The following is a 25,700-nucleotide window of genomic DNA, read 5'->3' as shown; positions in this document are numbered from 1 at the left end:
TATGAGAAATAGCTAGTTCCACTCCCTTTTTCCTCCTTTCTACAACAATGCATTCCTTTTCCCTTAAAAATCTTCAGAACAATTATTAACTCCATTTCACAGAAGAGGAAATGGAGATATTGGAGATGTTTCTGCCCAGTTTTTCTTTTATTCTGTTTCCAATATTATTCCTACTATCATGCATGACCTTCGGATAAGAAAGAAAGTCCTACTGAGAAGAGTTTCTATATAATACTTCCATGGAAGAAAAGCAGAATAGCACATAACATAAGCTTATTTTGTTGTAGCAAGCTTTTATTGTGTCATTATATGCCATTTTTATGTTTGGGAAACACTTGATTTGACCTATGGTATGTCAGCACTTGGTTACGTTGTATATGGTAAGATAAACTTGGGATAGTTTTACTAAGACCTAGGAAAGCTTTTGGTATAGTTACCATTGCAAATTTAAAAAAAAAAAACAAAAAAAAAAACCTTTTACAAGATCAGAGAGGTCTAACTAGTTCATTCTAGCTTTGCAGAAAAATGTACAAGGAACTAGGCCTTTTCTTTTCCTTAGTTCCCTCTTCTTTGCCTTTCTGAGTGCCTTCCAGACCTTCCAGGTCTTGTACTGAGAACCTCCTGGGTTACTCTTGCATAGGTTTTGCTGCTATGTTAAATTCTAGATTTGAATTCATACAGATTTAGTTTGGCAAGTCTGTTAAGGTTCTTAACCCTTAGAGACGTCACCTCTATAACCTCAGTTCTAGGTGTAGATGTCAGACCTTCATAAGAAGCTTCAAAGCTTCAAGACGTAAAAGGTCTAATTTTGTCAATCACAGACCATTAGAAACACTGTTAATGTTCCCAGTCTTCCCTACTCAAGAGAAACCAACCATTATCTGGCAGCTGGAGGTTAGCATGCCCACACTCATTCAAGAAATCACCTCCCAGAAAGGTCAATGGCTCCAGTTTTGGAAGATGTTTCACGTTTAAGGGATTCTCTCTGTCTTAACTGGTTTATTGAAACAGCTTTCCTCCATGGATAAGTGCAAAGGCTGCTTCTGACCTTTATGGGGAGCTGCCTCCTTTACTCTTTTCTCCTGGCCAAAAACCTCAGTCCCTTTCCATGTGGAGGCATGCATCGAGCTTTCAGAAAGTGATTTCCTTTGCTGACAGCTAAACCTCGGTGTTACTTGCCAACATGGGTTCCCCTCCATAACAGTTTCTCTTTCCCTGCTCTAGGCTCCAGCCTTTGGTTGATCTTTCCTGGATCCAGGACCATTGTTAGAGACCAATGAAGAGCTCAAATCTTTTCCAGGAATAAAAGACTATTCTACCTTGGGATCAGATTGCCATGTTCCCCACTCCTTACATCTCTAACGCTAGAAGACTAGAATCCAGGTTCACAATTAGAAAAATTTTAAACATAAAGAAAATAGTTATCTCCCTACCAATTAACTGTAGAATAATAACTCTACACAAATGTGAACTAAAGACTACTTTCCCACTCTAATGGGCAGTCTTATAATCTACTGACCACTTGCTTTCATATGTTCTTAAAATATTTCTGTGGTTTATATGAAAAACTCAGTAGAAAAATGTTAATAAAATTTAAATAATTTCTGATGTGCTACAATAGAATCAGTAGTACATAAGCAAAATATTTTATTCTTAAAAGAATATTATTCAAATTAGGTAGAAATATAATAGAAATCATTTTGCTTACAGATTAAACTACAATGTAATTTTAACTTAATATGATGCATTTTCTGAACTGAAGGAAACAGGCCATGCAGATCATAATCAATGAAAGTATTTTCTGAGGTTTAAATCAAAGGTGGGACTTCAAGGTTATCGTCAAAGTCTGGGTCTTCAGCGCAGGGTACCACCGGAGGTTTAGCTTGGATTCTTCCAGAAGTGGATTTTTTCTCTTGGACAATATTAGTCACATCAGGAAATGAATACTTGCTGGGATCTACTTCAAGTTTCTCAATTTCTTTGTTTCTATAATAACAACAACAAAAACAAAGAGAAAGATGTTTATGGAATCAGAGATTTTCAAAGCTAAAAGCTATATATGTTAAGATAACATAATTTAAATGAAAGTTTCAAATATACTTAATTCAATTTAATAACTATGTGTTAAATACCCAATGTACAGGGATCACTGTTCTAAGTTCTGGGGAAGATATCAATTTTAAATAAGACATAATTGCTTACTACCAAAATAATAACTCATTTGCATAGTGCTTTAAGATTTACGTAGTACTGCTATCTGAACAATCCCAGGAAATAAGTAGTGCAGATATTATAATCCCCATTTTGCAGGTGAGGAGACTGAGGGGGTTTGTCCATTATTACAGAGCTCGAATCAGAACCTCAGAACCTAGTTTTTCAACATAAGACCAGTAGAGCACATAACCTCATTAGCTTACAGCCTATTAGGGAGAGATAGTGCTTCTAGAACATGAACACAGACTCTACAATCACATATGCAGTCTATAAAAGATGAGAGTGGAAAGAGTATCAGCTTTCTCATTTATTAGCATATTAACCTGAGCAAGACATGAAATTTCCCTCATCTGTGAAATGATAATGCCATCTCTATTATATCTACCCTCAAAGGTTACTGTGAGGATTACTCTAAGTAATATGATACATGTAAATGTCTTTTATAACTGTTGGTGCAATATACTTATATATGCTTTTACTTGAGAATTAATCTGTGATCTCATTGATAGGCTATCCAGACTACAGTCCAACCAAACTCTCCTACTCTGTGAGAGCCTTGTCTGTTTTCTATCACAGATGCTTTAAAGAGAATGTACCCAAGACGCCAAAGGTTTCTAAGTCTTTTTTTTTTTTAAGATACACTATTTTGGTTAGTTTTTGTAAAATATTTTTTCCAAATATATGTAAAAACAACTTTAACATTTGTCCTTGTAAATTCTGAATTCCAAATTCTCCCCCTCTCCTTCCCTTTCCTCTTCCCTGTGATGGCAAGCAATTTGATATAGGTTACACATGCCTTGTTGCTGGTGAGTAATTTCAGTTGTGTCCAATTATCTGTGACCCTGGGTTTTCTTGGCAAAGATACCAGAGTAGTTTGCCATTTCCTTTTCCAGCTCATTTTACAGATGAGGAAACTGAGGCAAACAGTTAAGTGAGTTGCCCAACGTCACAAAGTCAGTGTCTGAAGTCAAACTTGAACTCAAGTTCTTCTGATTCTAGGTCCAGCATTCTATCCACTGTACCACCTAGCTGCCCCAATTACACATATATAGTCATGCAAAACAGCTATCCATATTAATCATATTGTGGGAAATAAAACACAGACAAAAATATACTAAAAAAATAAAGTAGAAAATAGTATCTTCAGTCGACATTCAGATTACATTAGTTATTTCTCCGTAGGTAGATAGCATTTTTCATGAGTCCTTCAGAATTGTCTATGACAATTGTATTGTGGAGAATAGCTAAGTCATTCACAGTTGATCATCTTACACTATTACTGTACACTGTTCTCCTGGTTCTGTTCACTTCACTTTGCATCAGTTCATGGTGGTCTTCCAGGTTTTTCTCAAAGCATCCTGGTCATCATATCTTAGAGCACAAGAGCATTCCAAAACAATCATATAACATAACTTGTTCAGTCATTCCCCAATTGATGCTCATCCTCTCAATTTTCAATTCTTCGCCACCACAAAAAGAGCTGCTATAAATATTTTTGTACATATGTAATGGCAAGTAAAATAGGATCTTTCGCTGTTTTTGTTTTAGTATGATCAAGAAGTATAGTGTCTCTATTTGAATGTGACTGAGGAGAATCTTTCTCACCCATTGTCAGGCCTGGGATAATTTGTAAGAAGGTGCAAGCCTTTTGTTAAGGAGGCACTGGTTCTCAAGGGATATGATGCCCTCTGGCTCTAAAAAGTGTATAAAGACTCTGAGGTATTGGGTTTTACTTTGGGGCTTACTTTTGGTAAGAAGGTTTGATTGCCAGATGAGGACTCTGGGAAGTCACTAAGGATCCTCCCCCACCCCCAGCTTTGAGAACCCAGATGTCACAAATGACATATTTCTTAGTTAAAGGATTGCTACATGTACTTGGTTAAAGTGATTGTTAACCCCTCAAAAGTTGCCTTTCCTTTTATGAATGCAGATCTAAGAACCTGTGATAGCAGTTCCCCCTGTGTATACTGGGGTGCTGTTACAACATATAGGTCTTTTTCTTTTTTTTAATGTCTTCAGGATACAGGTCTAGTAATGTGTCAAAGAGTACACACTTTAATAGCCCTTTGGACATAGTTCCAAATTGTCCTCCAGAATAGTTGAATAAGTTCACAACTCCAAAGTGCATCAGTGTCCCAATATTTCCACATCCCCTCCAATATTTGCCATTTTCCTTTTCTGTCATATTAGCCAATCTGATCCGTGTGAGATGATACCTCATAGCTATTTTCATTAGCATTTCTCTAATCAATAGTGATTGAGAACATTTTTTCATATGTTATAGATAGCTTTGATTTCATCATCTGAAAACTGCCTGTTCATATCCTTTGAACATTTATTAGGTAAGGGATGACCTGTATTGTTATACATTTGATTCAATTCTCTATTTTTTTAAATGAGGTCTTTATGAGAAATTTGATGTAAATTTTTCAGTTATGACTACTGTGTATTTCCCTACACTTCCCCATTTATTCCTCTCCTCTTCCTCCTTATTCTTCCTCCCTCTCTCTCTCTCTCTGTCTCTCTCTCTCCTTTTTCACTCTATGTCTTCTGAAAATTGTTTTACTTCTGATCACCTCCCCCAATCCATCCTTCTTTGTATAACCTCTTAAATTTTTCCCCCGGGGTAACATAGATTTTTAAACCCAACTATGTATGTATGTTATTCCCTCTTTGAGCCATTTACGATGAGAGTAAGGTTCAAGCACTGCCTACCACTCCCCTTCCATGTTCCCTTCCACTGTAAAGGACCTTTTGAGACTCTTTTATATGAGATAATTTGTTCCATTGTACCTCTTCCTTTCCTCTTCTCCCAGTTCATCCCTCTTTCTGAAACTTTAATTTTATTTTTTACATAGTATCCTATCCTAGTTAATGCACATCCATGCCCTCTGTCTATGTATACGTATTCTAACTACCTTAGTAATGATAAAGTTCTTAGGTATTACAAGCATCTCTTTCCCACGTAGGTATATAAACAGTTTAACCTTAGTGAACCCCTTGTGATTTCTCTTTCCTGTTTATCTTTGCATACTTCTGTTGAGTCATATTTGAAAGTCAAATTTTCTATTCAGTTCTGGTCTTTCCATCAAGAATGCTTGCACATCCTCAGTTTCATCAAGTATCAGTTCTTTCCCCTGAAGGATTACATGCAGTTTTGCTGGGTAGGTGATTCTTGGTTGTAATCCTAATTCCTTAGCCCTGTGGATTATCATATCCCAAGCCCTCTAATCCTTTAATGTAGAAGCTGCTAAATCTTGGGTTATTCTGACTGGGACTCCACAACATTTGAATTGTTGGGGGTTTTTCTGGTAAATTGTGATATTTTCTCCTTGACCTGAGGGCTCTGGAATGTGTCTTTAATATTCCTGGAAGTTTTCATTTTGGGATCTCTTTCAGGAATTGATTGGTGGATTCTTTCAATTTCTATTTTGTCCTCTATATCTAAGATATCAGCTAGTTCTGAGGGTCTGTAAGTTTTCAATTCTTCCAAGGTGGTAGGGTTTAAGGATAGGTGTGGTCATTGCTCTCCTGGCCTCTGCTCTGGTCTGTGACCAACCACAAGCATTCTTTTCTGTCCTTCAACTGTGACCAGGGTCCCTCTTCCCCTGCAGTCATATAATGTAGTGCACTAGTGTTCCTTCTTTCCTTGAGACTGTGACTGGAAACTACATATGGACAATGTAACAGAGTTCTACACCCACTGCCAGTAAAAGGTCCCTTGTAATCTCCATCTGACCCCCTTGCCATCTGCGAGCTGAGAATTTCCGAAGCTGCTACTGCCAATTTGGTTGCCCATAAGATCTACTGCTCCCTTTCTCATGTTTTCAACAGGGATATTCCATCTCCTTTCTCTTCTCACAGTCTGCCCCAGCAATTCTCTAATTCTCAAATTCTCTATATCTACTGCATATTTTCCCTGAAGTTCTAAAAAGTTACCATGGATTCAACTATCACCTCTATGCAAATGACTCTGAAACCAATTTATCCATCCATCCATCTAGCCATTTATACAACTAACTCTAGTCTGACTCCTGACTATTAGTTTTGTATTTCCAGCTGTAAGCATCTTAAGCTCAAACATGCCCCAAACAGAATTCATTTGTTATCCTTCACCCACTTCCCCCTACTTTCTTCCAAAATTTCCTATTTTGACTGATAGAAGCACCACCCTTCTGGCAAAGTACCTTTTCAACCTCGGACTCATCTACATATATTTCCTTTTCCTCTCTCCCACCCCCAACCAATCAGTTTACTAAGCCTTGTCAATACTTCTCCTTTCTTGGCATGGCATAGTGGAAAAAATATTAGTTTTGGCATCAAAGGACCTTACTCTGAATATTAGCTCTACTATTATAATACCATCTAGAAGATACAAGAACTGGGCAGTGATTTCACTAGTATAAGGAAATTGTAGGTAAAGAATTTGTCTCTATTGATGTGGGCCAATATTTTTTTCTGCAACTTAAACTAATTGTTAACTAGAGCTCAGAGAGGTTAGATTACTTGCCTAGGAACAGAGAGGTACTTTTGAGGCAATAACTGACGATTTACCAAGTATTTTATGTACATTATCTCATTTAATTCTCACAGTAATTCTAAAAGGTAAACATTAAACTATTATTAGCTTCATGTTGTAGGTGTGGAAACTAACACTCAGAAAAGTGAGATGACTTGTCCATGACCAGACATCAAACATGTAGCAGAGTCAAGTGGCAGTGTGGTTTCTGAGACACTGATATCTGAAGCATCATTCTGGGTGAGGGAATTAGAGAGAACAGTTGTCACTTCTTAACTTAGTGCTCACATGATCCCTGTCCACAGACATCATTATCTACCACCTGTATCTAGTACCCTTTCCTCCCTCGGCCTGTCAATCCTTACCCAGCCTAAATATTTCTCACTGGCAGACATCCACCCCTACACTGTGCACATCATGTTGTCCAAGAAGAGGCAATAATAATAAAAAAAAAATACCTCCTTCTGAATGATAAAGCACCATATATAGCCTAGGCAAAAACATCTTCTATGTGATGAAAAGTGATTAGAGCATTATTAAGTAATCCAGCTGATAGAGAGCATGTTTTCAAAAGGCAACAGTATAGTTAAGAAGGTCATGCAAAGCTTGAAGAATATTCCTGAGAGTTCTGTAAGCCATCAGCATAATCACTTCAGTAAATGGAGGCCCTGTCATCAGAAAGTGACACTCCTAATATTTTGATTACCTATCCCATTACTTGTAAGACTCAAGGCTGATACCCCTTCTGCATACTGCTACTTTTTCCTGCAGTTAATTCAGCTACAATGACCTGGATGTCTTGCAATTTACAGATGTAGGAGGAATTTAAATTGCTATGTTGAAAAAAGAAAAAAAGACCTGTTTAACTGATTGGGGGGTAGGGAGATTATATTTCATCTAGAAACAAAGACCACACCTGTAGTTCAAACAAACCTTTTCTTTGGGAGCCTTTGCACAAGCTCAGTTGCCTTTAATCAGGGATATGCCCATCTCCTTGAATATGCTACATTAGAGACATAAATATAGCTTACTCTTTTTCTGTGGTTACAATATTGGCATACACATTTGCAAGGCATGTGCTGATGGTAGGAAATTTGGGGACTTTAAGTAGTTACATGTACTCTTCTTCTGGGACCACTGCAACCAGCACCTTTACAAACCAACACAAGAGTCAAGTCTCAGGTTTCTCAGACAATTTTTGCTGTTTATAGCAATATCATTTGTTCTTTTACTTTGCATAATTACAGGATGGTATACAGTATTACAGGATTAAACAGTAACATCCTCACTTCAAATTAAAATGGAAAGAAGGCAAACTAAAGTTTTAAATAAGAAATCTTACCCTTTCTTTTCTTGCAATTTGTTTCCTTGGGGATTTTTCACAGGCTTACTTGCTTTTCTGTTAGCCACAATTACTTCTCCTACCTGAGACAAGGAAAGAATAACCATAAGTACCATGTTATTTCCTGATCTATCTTCCAAAACTACACATGATATATTTGTGCGTGTGTATGTATTTACAGATTATTAAACATTAGCAAATTTTCAGCTAACAGGACATGAAAGAATCACATTTTAAACTTTGGCATGTTTAAACAAAACAAGTAAAACAAAAGCTTTTTTCCCAATCAAGAGTGTGTGTGTTCATCCTTCCTTGCCGAAGAAGACTATGCCATCCATCAGAGAAATAATGACATGACTTGTACTTGACTTTGTTCTGAGTGAGGAAGGGCTGTGCAAGTCACCAGGCTCACTTCTCCTCCAGAGCCATCTGGATCCAGGGTCCAGATATTCATCAGGATTACTGGAGATGACCCAGGATGAGGCACTTGGGGTTAAGTGACTTGCGCAAGGTCACACAGATAGTGAGTGTCAAGTGTCTGAGGTAAGATTTGAACTCAGATCCTCCTGACTCCTGCACTGGTGCTCTATCTACTACACCACCTGGCTGCCCCTCCCAATCAAGTAAGGCAAAATTGAATAGCTTCTGTGAGACTGGAGCTCCAGACTCTTAATTATGAAATAGATGACCTGTCTCTGTACAAATAATTGTCATAAAAATATCATCCTGACAAAGTAAGATAGAAAAAGACTGGTTTGTCACGTAGAAAGAAAAGTAAATAACAGCGGTGATCTGACCCGGGCAGAGCACATACAGTTGGACTACCACCACCAGACCATCAAATATTACCTTCCTAGAGATAAATTCAAAATCTACATATTCAACCCAAATGTCTTTCCAGGCATGATTCTCACATTTCTAATTCCCTGTTTGTCATTTCCACTTGGATGTTTCAATGGCACCTCAAACCTAACATGTTCTAACTCATCAGTTTCCCCCCCAAAACTACTTCTTCTAATTTATCTGTTTTTATTGATGCCATTAACATTCTCCTAGTCAAAAATGCTGACATCTGAGTAATCTCTGATTCATCCAATCATCTGCTAAATCCTGCATACTCTATTTTAAAGAATCTCTCAAGTCTATACTTACTTTTCTACCCATAATGTCAAAACTCTAGCTCAAGTCATCTTCATTTTCCTATTTGGACTACTGTAATGACCTACAATACCAGACTAATGGGTCTCTCTGACTTCCACCCCTTATCATATTCATCCTTCACAAAGATGTCAAGATAACTTTCCTGAAGTACAGTACTCATAGTGACACTGCCATGTTCAAAAACCAGTAATATCTAGGATGAAATAGAAACCTCTTAGTCTAGCACTGAAGGCTTTTAAGTATCTTGCTCCAACAGACTTTTCTGGCCTTATTTGCAGTAATATTTTTTATTCACTCCATACTGTAATAACACAGAACTATCAGCTCTTTGATTTCATCTAACATTCTCCTACTTCCATATATCCAGGCAGATTTTCTCAACCTTTACACCTGGAATTTATAGTCACTTCATTTCTTCCTGTTTAAATCCTTCTCCTTCCAATGCCCAATGAGACACCATCTATTGTTTATTGATAAATTTAAGACAAAACAATGAGTAGATAAGAAGAAATTGAAGATGAGAAGGAAAAGAATATTGAGATTGCCATCTGCTGGAGAAGGCAGGAGGGGAGAGGATCAAGGACTCACCTAAAGGGGTTGACTAGCAAAGAGGGGGCACTTCTACTGTCAGAAACTGAAGGACAAGAGGAAAGGTTGGAAGACAATGTATAGAGATTTTGAGATGAAGATACAAGGAAAAAAAGGAAGCTTACAGCAAACACCCTCAATTTTCTTCAGCAGAGTAAGAGGTTATGCTCTTGGCTTGCAGAGAGGGGAAAGTTCAGGGGACTTAGCAGTTTTTGAGGGCAGTGAGGCAGGGAATCAATTAATCAGAAATGTCAGGGAATATATGAGTAGGAAGCTAAGAGTGTTTCCATACAGGAGAGTCTAAATCACAAGGTAAAACCATATACCTGGCTACTTGTGGGGGATTGCTCGGGTAGCAACTCCAAGTTAGTTTCAGTTCCTAAGAGGAGTCCAAACTACAATATGATACTATGGATACAGATTCTGGGACCCTGAGAGGTAGAGCTCATTGGAAAAAGACAATGATATCAATTATTATCATGTTCTTGAAAGCTATTGAAGTATTTTTGTATATTATGTGAGACAGAATAAAGGTTGTTTTGTACCCAATATAGGTATCATTACTTTGAGTGCTGGTATGAGATCTGGATATCCCGGAATATTTCCACACAGAGAGGCTAGGGAGCATCTGAGATAATCAGAAAATCCTGGTGACACATCAGGGAGGTTCCTTGGAGAGACTGTAGGGCATGCACAAACACTGTATAACTTGGTCAGGGAGCTAACTTTGTTGAAGAAGAATCTATTGGATGGAGGCATTTATCATAGGCATATCTGTCAGCATCAGCCACCTCCACTTTTGTTTCAGTCACTCATTCAAAAAGTCAGAAAAGAATCCATGGGGCAAGAGACTTTCAGGACTCCTCCCTTCTGAAGCCACATGTTTCCCCCAAACAGGCCTTGATTTTTGACTTTTTCATTTTTTCTTTTTCATTCTAGGTGGGATGGAAGTATCTGGAGGGTGCCTCAGCATCCCACCATTCCAGGCTGGATTCTATAGCCAGTCCCACACTGATGTCTCAAGCAGCAATGAGCAACCTTTTGGACCTATGCCAATGAAGGCTGAAATAACCTACCTGCTAGTGATAGCATCTTTGGATATGAACATGATGGGACCAGTTTTAGGTACAAACTGAACTAAGTTGAATTTACTGCACATTCCCCCCTCCCTTGCCCCATAATGAGGTGACGTGGGGGAATGTATGCTAACAAGATATTGCGTAAATGCTTCTAAGTTTATTCTTTTTCTATCTTTGAAATAAATACAGTTTTGGAAGAACTGATCAACATTAAGAGCTTGAAGGGAACTGGAGTAAGAATTACTGGCCCTTAATAATTGGTGGAACAAAATCAGTGGGACTCAAGGTAATAGCAATAGAGAGGAGAAATAAAAAAAATATCAAAGATGTTAACCCTTGGAATTTTGAGGGGAGATACAGCCTCCCTCGCTCTGAAAGAGGGCCAGAACATACATACTACACATATATTTAGAGGCCTACACAAAAGCCATACTCCAGTTTCAGTCTATTACTTTTCCAGATCAAACTACGAATGAGGACAAAATGAGCCAAAAGGAGAGTGATGACAGGGGGGAGGGTGGACAATCCCAAGACAGGACCTAGTCCACATGAGGCCAGCTTTTAGGTTACTAGACATTCATAATATCACAAAATCACAGAATCACATAATTTAAGAGAAGAAAAGGACCTCTACAGCCATCTCCCCAACCCATGTACAAAAGAAATCCCTACTATAAATAGCTGACAAACAGTTATCTAGCTTTTCTTCCTGAAGCCCCTCCAAAGACGTAGCTCATTTCAATTTGGGCCAGCTCTAATTGTTAGGCAGGGTTGTTCTGTTTTCTTTTGTTCTGATTTTTACTGACATCAAGTCCAAATATGCCTCTTTGCAAGCCTAAGTTTGCTTCTTTGATATATATTACAGGCAACTGACTCACATCATTTGTCTCTCCACTGACCTTAAGGTAATCTTCAATATTGATTATTTAAGGATTATACAGTTATATGATTGACAGCCACATAGTATGCTGAATGTTAATGTTATAAAGATTTCTTGTGTATTTCTTTCATGGAAAGAGGAAAGAGGAAGATATCTGAACTGTTAAGATTTATAAAAGAATGTCAGAGGTAGAAGGAGCTTCAGGAGTCTTATAGATCAACCCCTACCTGAAGCATAAATCCTACCAACTACATAACTGAAAAAGAACCAACCAACCTTTCTTGACGACCTTCACTGACAGACAGTGACCACCTTTTGAGACCACCCATTCTACTTTCGTAAAGCTCCAATTTTAGGATGTTTTCCTTAAATCAAGACCTTATCTGCCCCACCTATTGTTAGTAGTTCTGTCCAAAGGGGTCAATCATAAGTGGCCTAAATCAACTGCCTAGCAAAATTGAGCATAATCTTTCAAGGGAAAAGATGGATATTCAATGAAATAGGAGACGTTCAAACTTTCCTAGTGAAAAGGCCAGAGCTGAACAGAAAATTTAATCTTCAAACATAAAACTCAAGAGAAGCATAAAAAGGTAAAAAGAAAGAAAAAAATATTCAATGAGGTTAAACTGTACATCCTGCACAGGAAGATGATATTTGTAACTCTTGAGAACTACACCTTTATTAAGGCAGTTAGGAGAAGTATACATAGACAGAGGTTGTAGCTATAATATGATATAAAAAAATTAAGGAATGAAAGAAAGGATTGTGCTGGGAGAAAAAAAGGGAAGGCAGAGTAGGATAAATTACATCACATGAAGAGACACAAAAGACCTATTATAGTACAGTGAAGTGGGGTGGGAGGGGTGAACACTGTTTGAACCTTATTCTCATTGAATTTGGTTCAGAAAGGGAATAACATACACCTATTTGGGTATAGAAATTTATCTTACTCTATAGGGAAAAGGGGAAAAAAAGGAGGGGGACAAATAGAAGGGATGACAGATTGAGGGAAGCCGTGGTAAGAAGCCAAACACTGATGAGGAGGGATAGGGTGAAAGGAGAGAGAAATGCATAAATGGGAAAAAATAGGATGGAGGGAAATACACAGTTAGTAATCATAACTGTGAATGTGAACGGGTTGAACTCTCCTATAAAATGGAAGCACATAGGAGAGTGGATTAAAAAACAGAACCTTACAATATGCTGTTTACAAAAAACACATTTGAAGCAGAGAGACACACAGAGATAAAGGTAAAAGACTGGAGCAGAATGCATTATGCTTTAACTGAAGTTAAAAAAAAAGTAGAGGTAGCCATCCTGATCTCAAAGTAAAAGAAAAAAATAGATCTAATTAAAAGGGATAAGGAAGGAAATTACATCTTCCTAAAAGGTACCATAGACAGTGAAGTAATATGCACCATATGGTATGGCACCCAAATTCTTAGAGAAGTTAAGTAAGTTGGAGAAAGAAACATACAGCAAAACTATACTAGTGGGGGACCTCAACCACCCACTCTCAGAATTGGATAAACCTGACCACAAAATAAACAAGAAAGAAGTTATGGGGGTGAACAGAATTTTAGAATAGTTAGATATGATAGACCTCTGGAGAAAACTGAATGGGGATAAAGGGTAATATACCTTTTTCTTAGTGGTATATGGAACAAACACAAAAATTGATCATGTATTAAGACATAAAAACCTCACAATCAAATGCAGAAAGACAGAAATATTAAATGCAAACTTTTCAGATAATGATGCAAAAAAATTACATGTAATAAAGGGTCATGAAAAGATAGGCTAAAAACTAATTAATCTAATTCTAAAGAACGAATGGATCAAAAAACAAATCATAGAAACAATAATTTGATCAGAGAATGACAATGATGAGACAAAATACCAAAATTTATGTGATACATCAAAAGCAGGTTAGGGAAATTTTTATATCTCTAAATGATTACATGAATAAAATAGATGAAGAACAAATCAATGAATTGGACATGCAATTAAAAAAGCTAGAAAAAGAACAAATTAAAAATCCCCAATTAAATACTAAATTGGAAATTCTGAAAATCAAAAGGGAGATTAATAAAATTGAAAGTAGGAAAACTATTGAATGAATAAATAAATCTAAGAGCTGGTTTTATGAACAAAAAAATCAATAAAATAGATAAACCTTTAGTTAATTTGATTAAAAATAAGAAGAAAACCAAATTACCAGTATCAAAAATGAAAAGGGTAAATTCACCACCAGCAAAGAGGAAATTAAAGTAATAATTAGGAGTTTTTTGCCCAACTATATGCCAATAAATTTGACAATTTAAGTGAAATGGATGAATATTTACAAAAAATATAAATTGCCCAGATTAACAGAAGAGGAAATGAAATACTTAACCCCATTTTAGAAAAAAAAATTGAACAAGCCATCAATGAGCTCCCAAAGAAAAAATCTCCAAGGCCAGATGGATTTACAAATGAACTTTACCAAACATTTGAAGAACAATTAATTCCAATACCATATAAACTATTTGGAAAAACAGGCAAAGAAGGTGTTCTACCAAATACATTTTATGACACAAATATGGTACTAACGCCTAAACCATGAAAAGCCAAAATAGAGAAAGAAAATTACTGACCAAATTCCTTAATGAATATTGATGCAAAAATTTTTAATAAAATATTAGTAAAGAGATTAAAGCAATTTATCACCAAGGTAATACACTATGACCAGGTGAGATCTATACCAGGAATGCAGGTCTGAAAACTATCAGCATAATGGACCATATCAATTTATTAATAACAAAATTCATCTGGAAGAACAAAAGGTCAAGAATAGGAAGGGAATTAATGAAAAAAAAATGCAAAGGAAGGCAAACTAGCCATATCAGATATAAAATTATATTACAAAGTGGAAATCATCAAAATTATTTGGTACTAAGAAATAGAGTGATAGATCAGTGACACAGGTTAGGTACACAAGACACAGTAGCAAATGACTATAGTAGTCTACTATTTGACAAGCCGAAAGACTCCAGCTTCTGGGATAAGTACTCAATATGTGACAACAACAAAAAAAAAAATCTGGGAAAACCAGAAAATAGTATGGCAGAAACTAGGCATAGACCAATACCTAACACCATATATCAAGATAAGATCAAAATAGGTATACATTTCAGATATAAAGGGTGATGCTATAAGCAAATTAGGAGAGCAAGGATTAGTTTTTCTGTCAGAACTATGGAGAAGGGAAGAATTTATGATCAAACAAAGACAGAGAACATTATGAAATGCAAAATGGCTAATTTTGATTACATTATATCAAAAAAAGTTTCTGCACAAAGTCAATGCAACCAAGATTAGAAGGAAAGCAAAAAGCTGGGAAACAATTTTGACAGCCAGTGTTTCTAATAAAGGTCTCATTTCTAAAATAGATAGGGAGGGGGTGGACCCAAGATGGTGGAGTGAGAGCAATGATTCACTTCAGATACCTCTGAAAGAGAATCTGACCAAATTTTGGAGGTGCAGAATCCAGTGGGAGACAAACTGTGATGGATTCAGAGCCCAGGACAGACTGGAAGGTCCACGGGAAGGATCTGTTCCGCGGGGGTGAGCCCACAGCACACAGCGCAGCACATCCAGCACAGTGGAGCTGAAGGGCCCCAGGAAACCTGAGAACAGCAGACAGAACCCGTGGAGCAGCAGCTGAGGGCAGGAGACCAGCAGAGCTGAGCTAGTGAGAGCTGCTGAGTACCAGTAGCACAGCAGCTCCTGAGACTTTCAGCCCGCAGATTAAACATCGGTAAGTCATCTATTTGAACTTCCTGGAACCAGGATGGCAGAGTGATCAGTAAATGCTCTCTCCAATCCCCTTGATGATTGTGAAAGAACCATAAAATATTTCCCCACAAAAATCCTGGATCAGCGGGAACACCAGAAGGGGCCAATAGTCTCATAACACCTGAGGCTAGGAAAATAGCTAAGGGGGATTCCTCCTACTGTGGTGGAGGCATACCAGAAGGACAGAGGATGCAGGGCAGAGAAAACTTGCACTAGGACCCAGGCAAGCCTCAGCACCAGGAGAGGAGCCCCAGGAGGGGTGGGAACATGCATTACCATCTAGGCATGCCTCAGCACTCCAGGGGAAACAGGAAGACAATAGGGCAGCTGGCACCACCATCCTCTGAGCTTGCATTTGCCTCAGCTCAGTTGAGGAGATCTCCTGTGACCAGACCACCCATCCTCCACACTTAACAAGCTAACCCCAGGGTTGATCAGGAAAGCAAAAAACAAAAACCTGCTCTTAGCTTTTTCACACAGTCAGCTCAACACCAAGTTCTGCAGCTTCTAACTGAAAGAACTAGAAGCCACAACACACAATCAACATCATGAACAAGAAAAAGCAAAAGAAGGGTGAAAAAACCATAGAATCTTTCTATGGGGAAAAGGAACAAAACACAAATACCAAAGAGGTCAGTACTGAGACTGTAATTCCATCTGAAACTGCTCACATGAACAAACAGCTCTCCTGGAACAGCTGAAGAAGGAAATAGAAGAAAAACTGGCCAATGATTTTAAAATCATAAAAAAAGAATTCACTGATGAGAACATATCTTTGAGAAGGAAAATTGAACACATGGAAAAGGAAGTATAAAAATTAACTGGAGAAAATAACTTCCTAAAAGGAACAGTTGGTCAAATGGAAAAGGAAGCACAAAACCTAAGTGGGAAAATTGGACAAATGGGAAAGGAAGTACAAAAGTTAACTGGAGAAAATAACTCCTTAAAAGGAAAAATTGGACAGATGGAAAAGGAGATGCAAAAGTTAACTGAAGAAAACAATTTGATAAAGATTGGAATTGGGCAAGTAGAAACTAATGACTCAATGAGACAGCAAGAATCAGTCAAACAAAATCTAAAGAATGAAAAGATAGAAGAAAATGTAAAATATCTAACTGGTAAAACAACTGACCTGGAAAATAGATCCAGGAGAAAAAATTTAAGAATTATTGGCCTGCCAGAAAGCCATGATGAAATAAAGCATCTGGACAATATCTTCCAGGAAATCATCAAGGAAAACTGCCCAGAAGTGCTAGATTCAGAGGGCAAAATAGTCATTGAAAGAATCCACCGTTCACCTCCCAAAAGGGATCCCAAACTCAAAACCCCAAGAAATATTGTTGCCAAATTCCAGAACTATCAAGTGAAGGAGAAAATACTACAGGCAGCCAGAAAGAAACAATCCAAATATCGAGGAGCTACAGTCAGGATCACACAGGACCTTGCAGCTTCTACATTAAAAGATCAAAGGAATTGGAATACAATATTCCGTAAGGCAAAGGAGTTGGGAATACAACCAATGATCAACTACCCAGCAAAGTTCAGCATAACATTTCAGGCAAGGAGAAGGTCATTCAATGAAGTAAAGGATTTCCAGATCTTCCTGACAAAAACGCCAGAACTTAATAGACAATTTGATCTTCAAATGCAGGTCTCAAGAGAATCATATAAAGGTAAACAGGGGAGAAAAAAAAACAAAAACGTGTTACTCAATTTGGGCAAACTGTTTACCTCCCCATAAGGGAAGATGATACCTCTTAATCTTCAGAATTGTGCATCTATTATGAAATATAAAAGGAATATACATAGAGGGAACAGGTATAAAGCAAATGATGGCATGTTAAAAATATGATTTAAGTATACTGAAGGGATTGTAACAGGAGGTGTGAAAAAGAGGAAGCAGAAAATGGTAAATTACATTATAGGAAGAAGTATAAAATTATAGTAGAGGGAAAGAGGGGAGGGAGATGAACATTGTTTGACAGGTACTCTCATCTGATTTGTCTCAAGGAGGGAACAATAAACTTAAGTAGATAATCCTAACAAGTTCTATAGGCAGTAGGAGGGGAAGGGGGAAGAAAGGCGAGGGAAGCTAAAAGGGAAGGAAGAAGCAGTAAGGGTAAAGGGCAGTAAAAGGGAGGGGGGTTAAAAGAAGGAAGGGAAGGCTGCAGGAGGAGGTCGTGAAAAGTGAATACTATTGAGGAGGGGAAGGGAGACAGCAGAGCTAAAAGCACAAACAGTGGGAAAGAGGATGGAGGAAAATACATAGATTGTAATCATAACTGTGAATGTGAATGGAATGAACTCTCCCATAAAATGGAGATGGATAGTAGAATGGATTAAAAGCCATAATCCAACAAACTGTTGTTTACAAGAAACACATTTGAAAAGGGGGAAAAACACAGGATAAAGGTCAAAGATTGGAGCAGAGTATATTGTGCTTCAGCTGATGTAAGAAAGGCAAGAATAGCAATCCTAATCTCAGACAAAGCAAAAGCAGAAATAGATCTAATCAAAAGACATAAGGATGGAAACTATATCCTGCTAAAAGGCACCATAGACAATGAAGCAGTATCATTACTAAACATGTATGCTCCAGGTGGTATAGCATCCAAATTCTTAGAGGAGAGGTTGGGGGAAATAAAAGGAAGAAACTGACAGCAAAACTATACTAGAGGGGGACCTCAACCTCCCCTTTTCTGAACTTGATAAATATAACATCAAAATAAACAAGAAAGAGGCTAAGGAGGTAAATAAAACTCTGGATAAGGTAGATATGATAGATCTCTGGAGAAAACTGAATGGGAATAGGAAGGAATATAATTTTTTCTCAGCAGTACATGGCACATTTACAAAAATTGACCATGTACTAGGACATAAAAACCTCACAATCCAGTGAAGAAAGGCAGAGATAATCAATGCATCCTTCTCAGATCATAATGAAATAAAAATTATATGTAATAAAAGGTCATGGAAAGATAAACCAAAAATCAATTGGAAACTAAATAATCTAATCCTAAAGAAGGAGTGGGTTAAACAACAAATCATACATACAATCAACAACTTCATTCAAGAGAATGACAATAATGAGACAACCTACCAAATCTTATAGGATGCTGCAAAAGCAGTTCTTAGGGGAAGTTTTATATCTTTGAATGCCTACATAAATAAGACAGAGAAAGAGGAGATCAATGACTTGGGCATGCAGCTGAAAAAGGCTCGAAAAAAAAACAAATTGAAAATCCCCAAGTAAATACCAAATTAGAAATACTGAAAACCAAAGGAGAGATTAATAAAATTGAAATTAAGAAAACTATTGAATTAATAAATAAAACCAATAGTTGGTTTTATAAAAAAATAATAAAATTGATAAACCTTTGGTCAATCTGATTAAAAAAAAGAAAGAAGAAAATCAAATGGCTAATATTAAAAATGATATGGGTGAACTCACCTCCAATTAGGAGGAAATCAAAACAATAATTAGAAATTACTTTGCCCAACTTTATGCCCACAAATTCGATAATCTAAATGAGATGGATGAGTATTTTAAAAAAATACAAATCGCCCAGGTTAACAGAAGAGGAAGTTGAATACTTAAACAATCCCATCTCATAAAAAGAAATTGAACAAGCCATCAATGAACTCCCTAGGAAAAAATCTCCAGGGTCAGATGGATTTACAAGTGAATTCTATCAAACATTTAATTCCAATACTATATAGACTATTTTTGAAAATTGGGGAAGGAGGAGTCTTCCCGAATTCTTTCTATGATACCTAAGCCAGGAAGAGACAAAACAGAGAAAGAAAATTATAGACAAATTTCTCTAATAAATATCGATGCAAAAGATTTAAATACGATTTAAGCAAAACGAATACAGCATCTTATCATGAGAATAATACATTATGATCAGGTAGGATTCATACCAGGAATGCAGGGCTGGTTCAATATTAGGAAAACTATTAGCATTATTGATCATATCAACAAAAAAACTAACAAAAACCACATGATTATCTCAACAGATGCAGAAAAAGCTTTTGACAAAATACAACACCCATTCCTATTAAAAACACTGGAGAACATAGGAATAAAGGGAACTATCCATAAAATAATAAGCAGTATCTACCTAAAACCTTCAGCAAGCATTATATGCAATAGGGATAAGCTAGATGCATTTCAAGAAGATCAGGGGTGAAACAAGGATGTCCATTATCACCACTGTTATTCAATATGGTACTAGAAATGTTAGCTGTAGCAATTAGACAAGATAAAGAAATTAAAGGAATAACAACAGGCAAAGAAGAAACTAAGTTATTACTCTTTGCAGATGATATGATACACTTAGAGAATCCCAGAGACTCAAGCAAAAAGCTACCTGAAATAATAAACAACTTTGGCAAAGTTGCAGGTTACAAAATAAATCCACACAAATCTTCTGCATTCCTATATATTAGCAACGAACTCCAACAGCAAGAGATAGAAAGAGAAATCCCATTTAAAGCTAGGGTAGACACTAAAAAATACTTGGGAATTTACCTGCCAAAACAAACCCAGGGACTATATGAACACAATTACAAGACACTTTTTGCACAAATAAAGTCAGATTTAAGTAAGTGGAAAAACATCAGTTGCTCATGGGTAGGCTGAGTTAATATAATAAAAATGCCAATTCTAGCTAAATTAATTTACTTATTTAGTGCCATATTAATTAAACTATCAGATAATTATTTTCTAGAGCTGGATAAAATAATATCAAAATTCATCTGGAAGAACAAAAGGTCCAGAATGTCAAAGGGACTAATGAAAAGAAATGCTAGGGAAGGTGGCCTAGCGCTACCAGATCTCAAATTGTACTATAAAGCAGCAATTATCAAAACCACTTAGTACTGGCTAAGAAACAGAAGGGTAGACAAGTGGAATAGACTTGGCACTCAAGACACAGTAGGCAAGGGATATAGCAACCTCCTGTTTGATAAACCCAAGGACCCAGCTTCTGGGATAAGAACTCACTGTTCGAAAAAAATTGCTGGGAAAACTGGATAACAATGTGGTGAAAACTAGGCAGAGACCCATGCCTGACACTGTACACAAAAATAAAGTCCAAATGGGTACATGATCGAGGTATAAAGATTGATACCATGGACAAACTGAAGAAGTAAGGAATAGTGTATTTATCAGATTTATGGAGAAGGGAAGAATTTTTTACTAAAGAAGGGGTAGAAAGCTTTATGAAATACAAGATGGATAACTTTGATTACATTGAACTGAAAAGTTTTTGCACAACCAAACCCAATGCAACCAAAATCCAGAGGATATAGTAAATTCGGAAAGAATTTTTACAGCTAATCTCCGGGATAAAGGCCTCATTTCTGGAATATGTAGAGAACTCAGTCAAATATACAACAATACAAGTCACTCCCCAACTGATAAATGATCAAAGGATATGAATGCTCAATTTTCAGAGGAAGAAATTAAAGATATCTATAATCATATGAAAAAATGCTCTAAATCACTTTTGATTAGAGAGATGCAAATCAAAATAACTCTGAAGTACCACATCACACCTATAAGACTGGCAAACATGACAAAGCAGAAAAATGATAAATGTTGGAGAGGATGTGGGAGAGTTGAAACACTAATTCATTGTTGGTAGAGCTGTGAGCTCTTCCAACCATTCTGGAGAATAATTTGGAACTATGCCCAAAGGGCTACAAAAATGTGTATACCCTTTGACCCAGCAATATTGCTCCTAGGACTGTATCCCCAAGAGATCATAAAAATGGGAAAGGGTCCCACATGTATAAAAATATTTATAGCAGCACTCTTTGTAGTTGCCAAAACCTGGAAATCAAGGGGATGCCCATCAATTGGGGAATGGCTGCATAAGTTGTGGTATATGAATGTAAACGAGTACTATTGCGCCATAAGAAAAGATGAACAAGACTTCACAGAGGCCTGGAAGGACTTATATGATCTGATGCTGAGTGAAAGGAGCAGAACCAGGAGAACTGTGTGCACAGCAATGACCACAGTGTGCGAGAGTTTTTCTGGTAGACTCGGAACTTCATAATAACACAAGAACTTAAAAAAAATAATAATTCCTAATGGTTTTCTAAGGCAAAATGCCTTCCACACTCAGAGAAAGAACTATGTAATTCATTTGCAGAATGTAGCAGATCATGTTTGTTTATGTGTGTGTGTGTATTACGTTTTGATTTGTTATATGATTTCTTCCATTTATTTTAGTTTGTCTACATATATTCAATAGGAAAGCATATGTACATCCTATATAGAATTGTATGGCATCTTGAGGAAGAAGGGGGGTGGTGGGAGTAGGTGGGGGGGGTAAAAATCTAAGGTTTTGGTAGTGATTGTAGAACATTAAAAAAAATTAATTAAAGTAAATAAACAAAATAAAATAGAATAAAATAGGGAACTGAATCAAATATATAAGAATACAAGTCATTCTCTAATTGATAAATGGTCAAAGAATGTGAACAGGCAGTTTTCAAATGAAGAAGTTAAAACTATCCAAAGTCATATAAAAAAATGCTCCAAATCACTAGTGATTAAAAAAATACAAATTAAAATAACTGTGAGGTATACCTCACACCTATCAGATTGGCTAATATGACAGAAAAGGAAAATAATAAATGTTGGAAATGTGGGAAAATTGGAATATTAATGCATTGTTGGTAGAGTGTGTGATTCAACCATTCTGGAGAGTAATTTGGAACTATGCTCAAAAGGTTATAAAATGATGCATACCCTTTAATCCAGCAATACCACCACTAGGTCTGTATCCCAAAGAGATCATAAAAGAGGAAAAAGAATCCACATGTTAAAAAATGTATATAGTAGTTCTTTTTGTGGCAGGAAAGAATTGGAAATTGAGTGGATGCCCATCAACTGGGAAATGGTGGAACAAGTTGTGGTATATGAATGTAATGCAATACCACTGTACTATAAGAAATGATGAGCAAGCAGATTTCAGAAAAACCTGGAAAGCTGACATGAACTGATGCTGAAGTGAACAGAACCAGAACATTATACATAATAACAGCAATATTGTGCCATGATCAACTATGACCGACTTAGCTCTTCTCACCAATACAATGATCTAAGACCATTTCAAAAGACTCATGATAGAAAATGCTATCTGCATCCAAAGAAAGAACTGTGGGGTCTTAATGCAGTCTAAGGCACCCAATTTTCACTTTTTTTTCTTTCTCATGGTTTTTCCCTTTTGTTCTCATTCTTCCTTCACAACTCACCTAATGTGGAAATACGTTTAATATGATTGTATATGTACTACCTATATCAGATTGGTTGCTTTCTTAGGTGGAAAGGGAGGGAGAAAAAATTGGAACTCAAAATCTTATAAAAGTAAATGCTGAAAATTACCTTTACATGTAACTGGAAAAAAACAAAATTCTATTAAGTGGAGGAAGGGGAAGAATTTGCTTGAGAAGAAAAAGTCTTTTTAAAAGGACTTTCCTTTAGGGGAGGGTGTGAATTAAGATTGTATTTGTCTGTTTCTGGTCCTGTTGAACTCTTTTGAGAAGATTCTTTTTTTTTAGCAGATCTTTCAATCGCATGGGCCTTATTACTTGAACTCTTGCTCTCCTATTACCATTTATTTTGGAAGTTTACTCCTTATTGGATGTTTTTGTTCTTTTCCCAGTTCAAAGATTATTTCCCTTGGCAGAGAAGAGAAACAAAATAAGAGCCCAGTAGTTTTGTTCCCTCTCAATAGTCATTTGTCATAGTCCCATTTAACCAAAGGCATTCTATTCTCTTTTTTGATCATTTTCTTGGCCCCAAAGTAGCTTGAAATGCTATTTTTCTTGTGCTTGGCATGCACTAGCCCTAGCTTATGACGAGCTTTATCACTCCTAACACTTGATTCTATTATTGTGCCACTTGTGTATTCAATATCAGTTTCCTGGAATGTCATTTTCTTTAAACAAGATTTTAAAATCCAGGTTTGTACATGATTTCCCTCAGCATGGACACTGGTCTCTTTAGACAGCCTCTTCATTTCTTCTGTACTGAATTTGTTTGTATCTTTATCTCTAAAATAGAAAATATCCCATCCCTTTGGCAGCCTTCTTTTTGTAGGTATTTTTCAACAAGGGGTTGTACTTGCCCTTCCTCTGGTCTCTGAAATCTGCTCTTCCCAAGTCGAGCGTGCATCAGATGTTGCCCACTTTTTCTCTTTCCTCATAGTAAACTCCAAAATGTAGTGGTCACATCCTTTCCAGAGCAACTAGTTCTTTCTTATGAGTCAGAATGAGGTCCAGAATAACAGTTCCCTCCATCACTTTTCCCATCTTTTGATGACTCAAAGTATATAAGGCAAATCAGCCATTTTAATTTGCAGTTCTAATTTAGATAGCGTGTTCGGGTCAATGTTTGTCTAGTTGAGGTCTGCCAATACTAAAGCATGGTGCCTCTGTGCATATTTCCTGAACTCATTATTTCTTTCCTCCTGATGATGAGCTAGTAAACTTCTAACACAATATTGTCTGTGTTTCTCCCTCTACTGACTTGCACTCAAAAACTTTGCACTATGCCTCCCCATCTCATGGGCCTATCAGCTTAATATATGAGACAACTCCACTGTTTCTGTTCTTTCTGAGTAAGGCATACCCTTACAGATAGATATTCCAGACACTAGTCACACATTTTTCCTAGTTCTAGGGCCAAAAGAAAGGCCAAATTCACAATATTAACTCCACACATGAAACTGAGAATAAGGAAGGCATTGTTATTGAGCTGTTTCAGTCATGTCCAACTCTTTGTGACCCCATTTGAGGTTTTCTTGGCAAAGATACTGGAATGATTTGGCATCACCTTCTCCAGTTCATTTTACAGATGAGGAAACTGAGGCAGGCAGGTTAAGTGACTTGCCTGGGGTCCCACAGTTAGTAGGTATGAGACTAGATCTGAACTCAGGTCCTCCTGACTACAGGACCAGCAGTGTATCTACTGCATCCAGCTATCCAAGAGAAGCTTTGACAGATCTCTAATTCTGTCTAATCTAAAAATACAGGTACTAAACTAAAAATACCCAAGTATCACTCACCTGAAAATCATATGCTTTTATATAAAATCTCCTACTTATAATGATTTCTGCACCATTTCCATCAGCATAAGAGCAAAATACTATAATATTTACATTTTTCCACATAATTATTGTATTCTATCACTATTATAATTCATATTTATGTGGATTAAATTTATTTTGTTTGGTCCCAGAGGGCAAAACTGAGAAGAGAAAATGGAAGATTCAAAGAGACAGATTTCCGCCTTAATATTAGGAAAATCCTAAAGATTGAACAATTCAAAAATAGGACGAGCTGCCTCAGGAAATTGTATGTTTTCCATTACTGAGATTTTCAAGACGAAGACTGAATCATTACTTGTTGGGGATATAGTAGAGGAGATTACTATTTTGGCATGGGTTGGAGTAATCTCTGGATCCCTTCTAATTCTGAGACTCTTTGAGGCATCAAGTTTTTTCTGGGACAGCTTAAAACTTTCACATTGCAAACGTATTAACAAGAAAGTACAGCATATGCCTAATTACTATCTTAAAAAAAAAAACCCTCTCCAACACTATCATTTTGCTGCATAAAAAAAGGACAAGGATTCTCTGTGTTTAACGAAATGCAAATAGAACAACAAATACAGAACTTTTCTTCACAGAAAATTTGCTGTGCTCCAGAATCTAAGGTTTTGGGATTTGTTTGTTTTTTTAAAGACGTTTCTAACTGATCTCGTCACAAAGCCTCTTTAGAAGCAAAACAAAATTCAAGATTTTGTTTCTGAATTAAATGTCAGAAAAATAAAGAACACCTGGAGATGCCTGGATTTCCACTATTCATAGTTATAACAAGATAATACAGCAATGCTATCTTTGACTCCTCCCTGACTCTTATCTCTCATATCAAAATCTGTTACCAAGTCTTGCTGATTTTATCTCCACAACATCTCCAGAGTCTATGTCCTACTGCCTATCCATATGGCACTAGTAGAGTTTCTCATTAGCACCCACCTGGACAACTGCAAGAGTTTCC

The 25,700-nt window shown here is 36.8% G+C and overlaps 1 protein-coding gene and 1 long non-coding RNA gene across 3 annotated transcripts in view; one reads left to right on the top strand and one right to left on the bottom strand.

The window, feature by feature from the left end:
• The window catches only part of LOC140500442 (uncharacterized), a 68,506-nt gene extending 54,341 nt beyond the window's left edge, over positions 1-14,165 (top strand). Inside the window, exon 5 of the long non-coding RNA XR_011965739.1 lies at positions 10,764-14,165. This is a non-coding gene — a long non-coding RNA (uncharacterized lncRNA). The remainder of the gene's footprint in view (positions 1-10,763) is intronic.
• The window catches only part of DNAAF11 (dynein axonemal assembly factor 11), a 104,006-nt gene continuing 79,929 nt past the window's right edge, over positions 1,624-25,700 (bottom strand). Inside the window, exons 11-13 of one of the 2 annotated variants that reach the window (XM_072603043.1) lie at positions 8,076-8,158; positions 7,765-7,883; positions 1,624-1,986 (exon numbers count right to left, since the gene is read on the bottom strand). In XM_072603043.1, coding sequence (XP_072459144.1) covers positions 7,778-7,883; positions 8,076-8,158 — 189 coding nt within the window. In that variant the 3' untranslated portion in view covers positions 1,624-1,986; positions 7,765-7,777. The remainder of the gene's footprint in view (positions 1,987-7,764; positions 7,884-8,075; positions 8,159-25,700) is intronic. The other variant, XM_072603041.1, reaches the window with a different exon arrangement.

The sequence above is a fragment of the Notamacropus eugenii genome, chromosome 4 (genome assembly GCF_028372415.1).
Source record: "Notamacropus eugenii isolate mMacEug1 chromosome 4, mMacEug1.pri_v2, whole genome shotgun sequence".
NCBI lineage: Eukaryota > Metazoa > Chordata > Mammalia > Diprotodontia > Macropodidae > Notamacropus > Notamacropus eugenii.
This window is presented reverse-complemented; position numbering and strand designations above follow the sequence as displayed.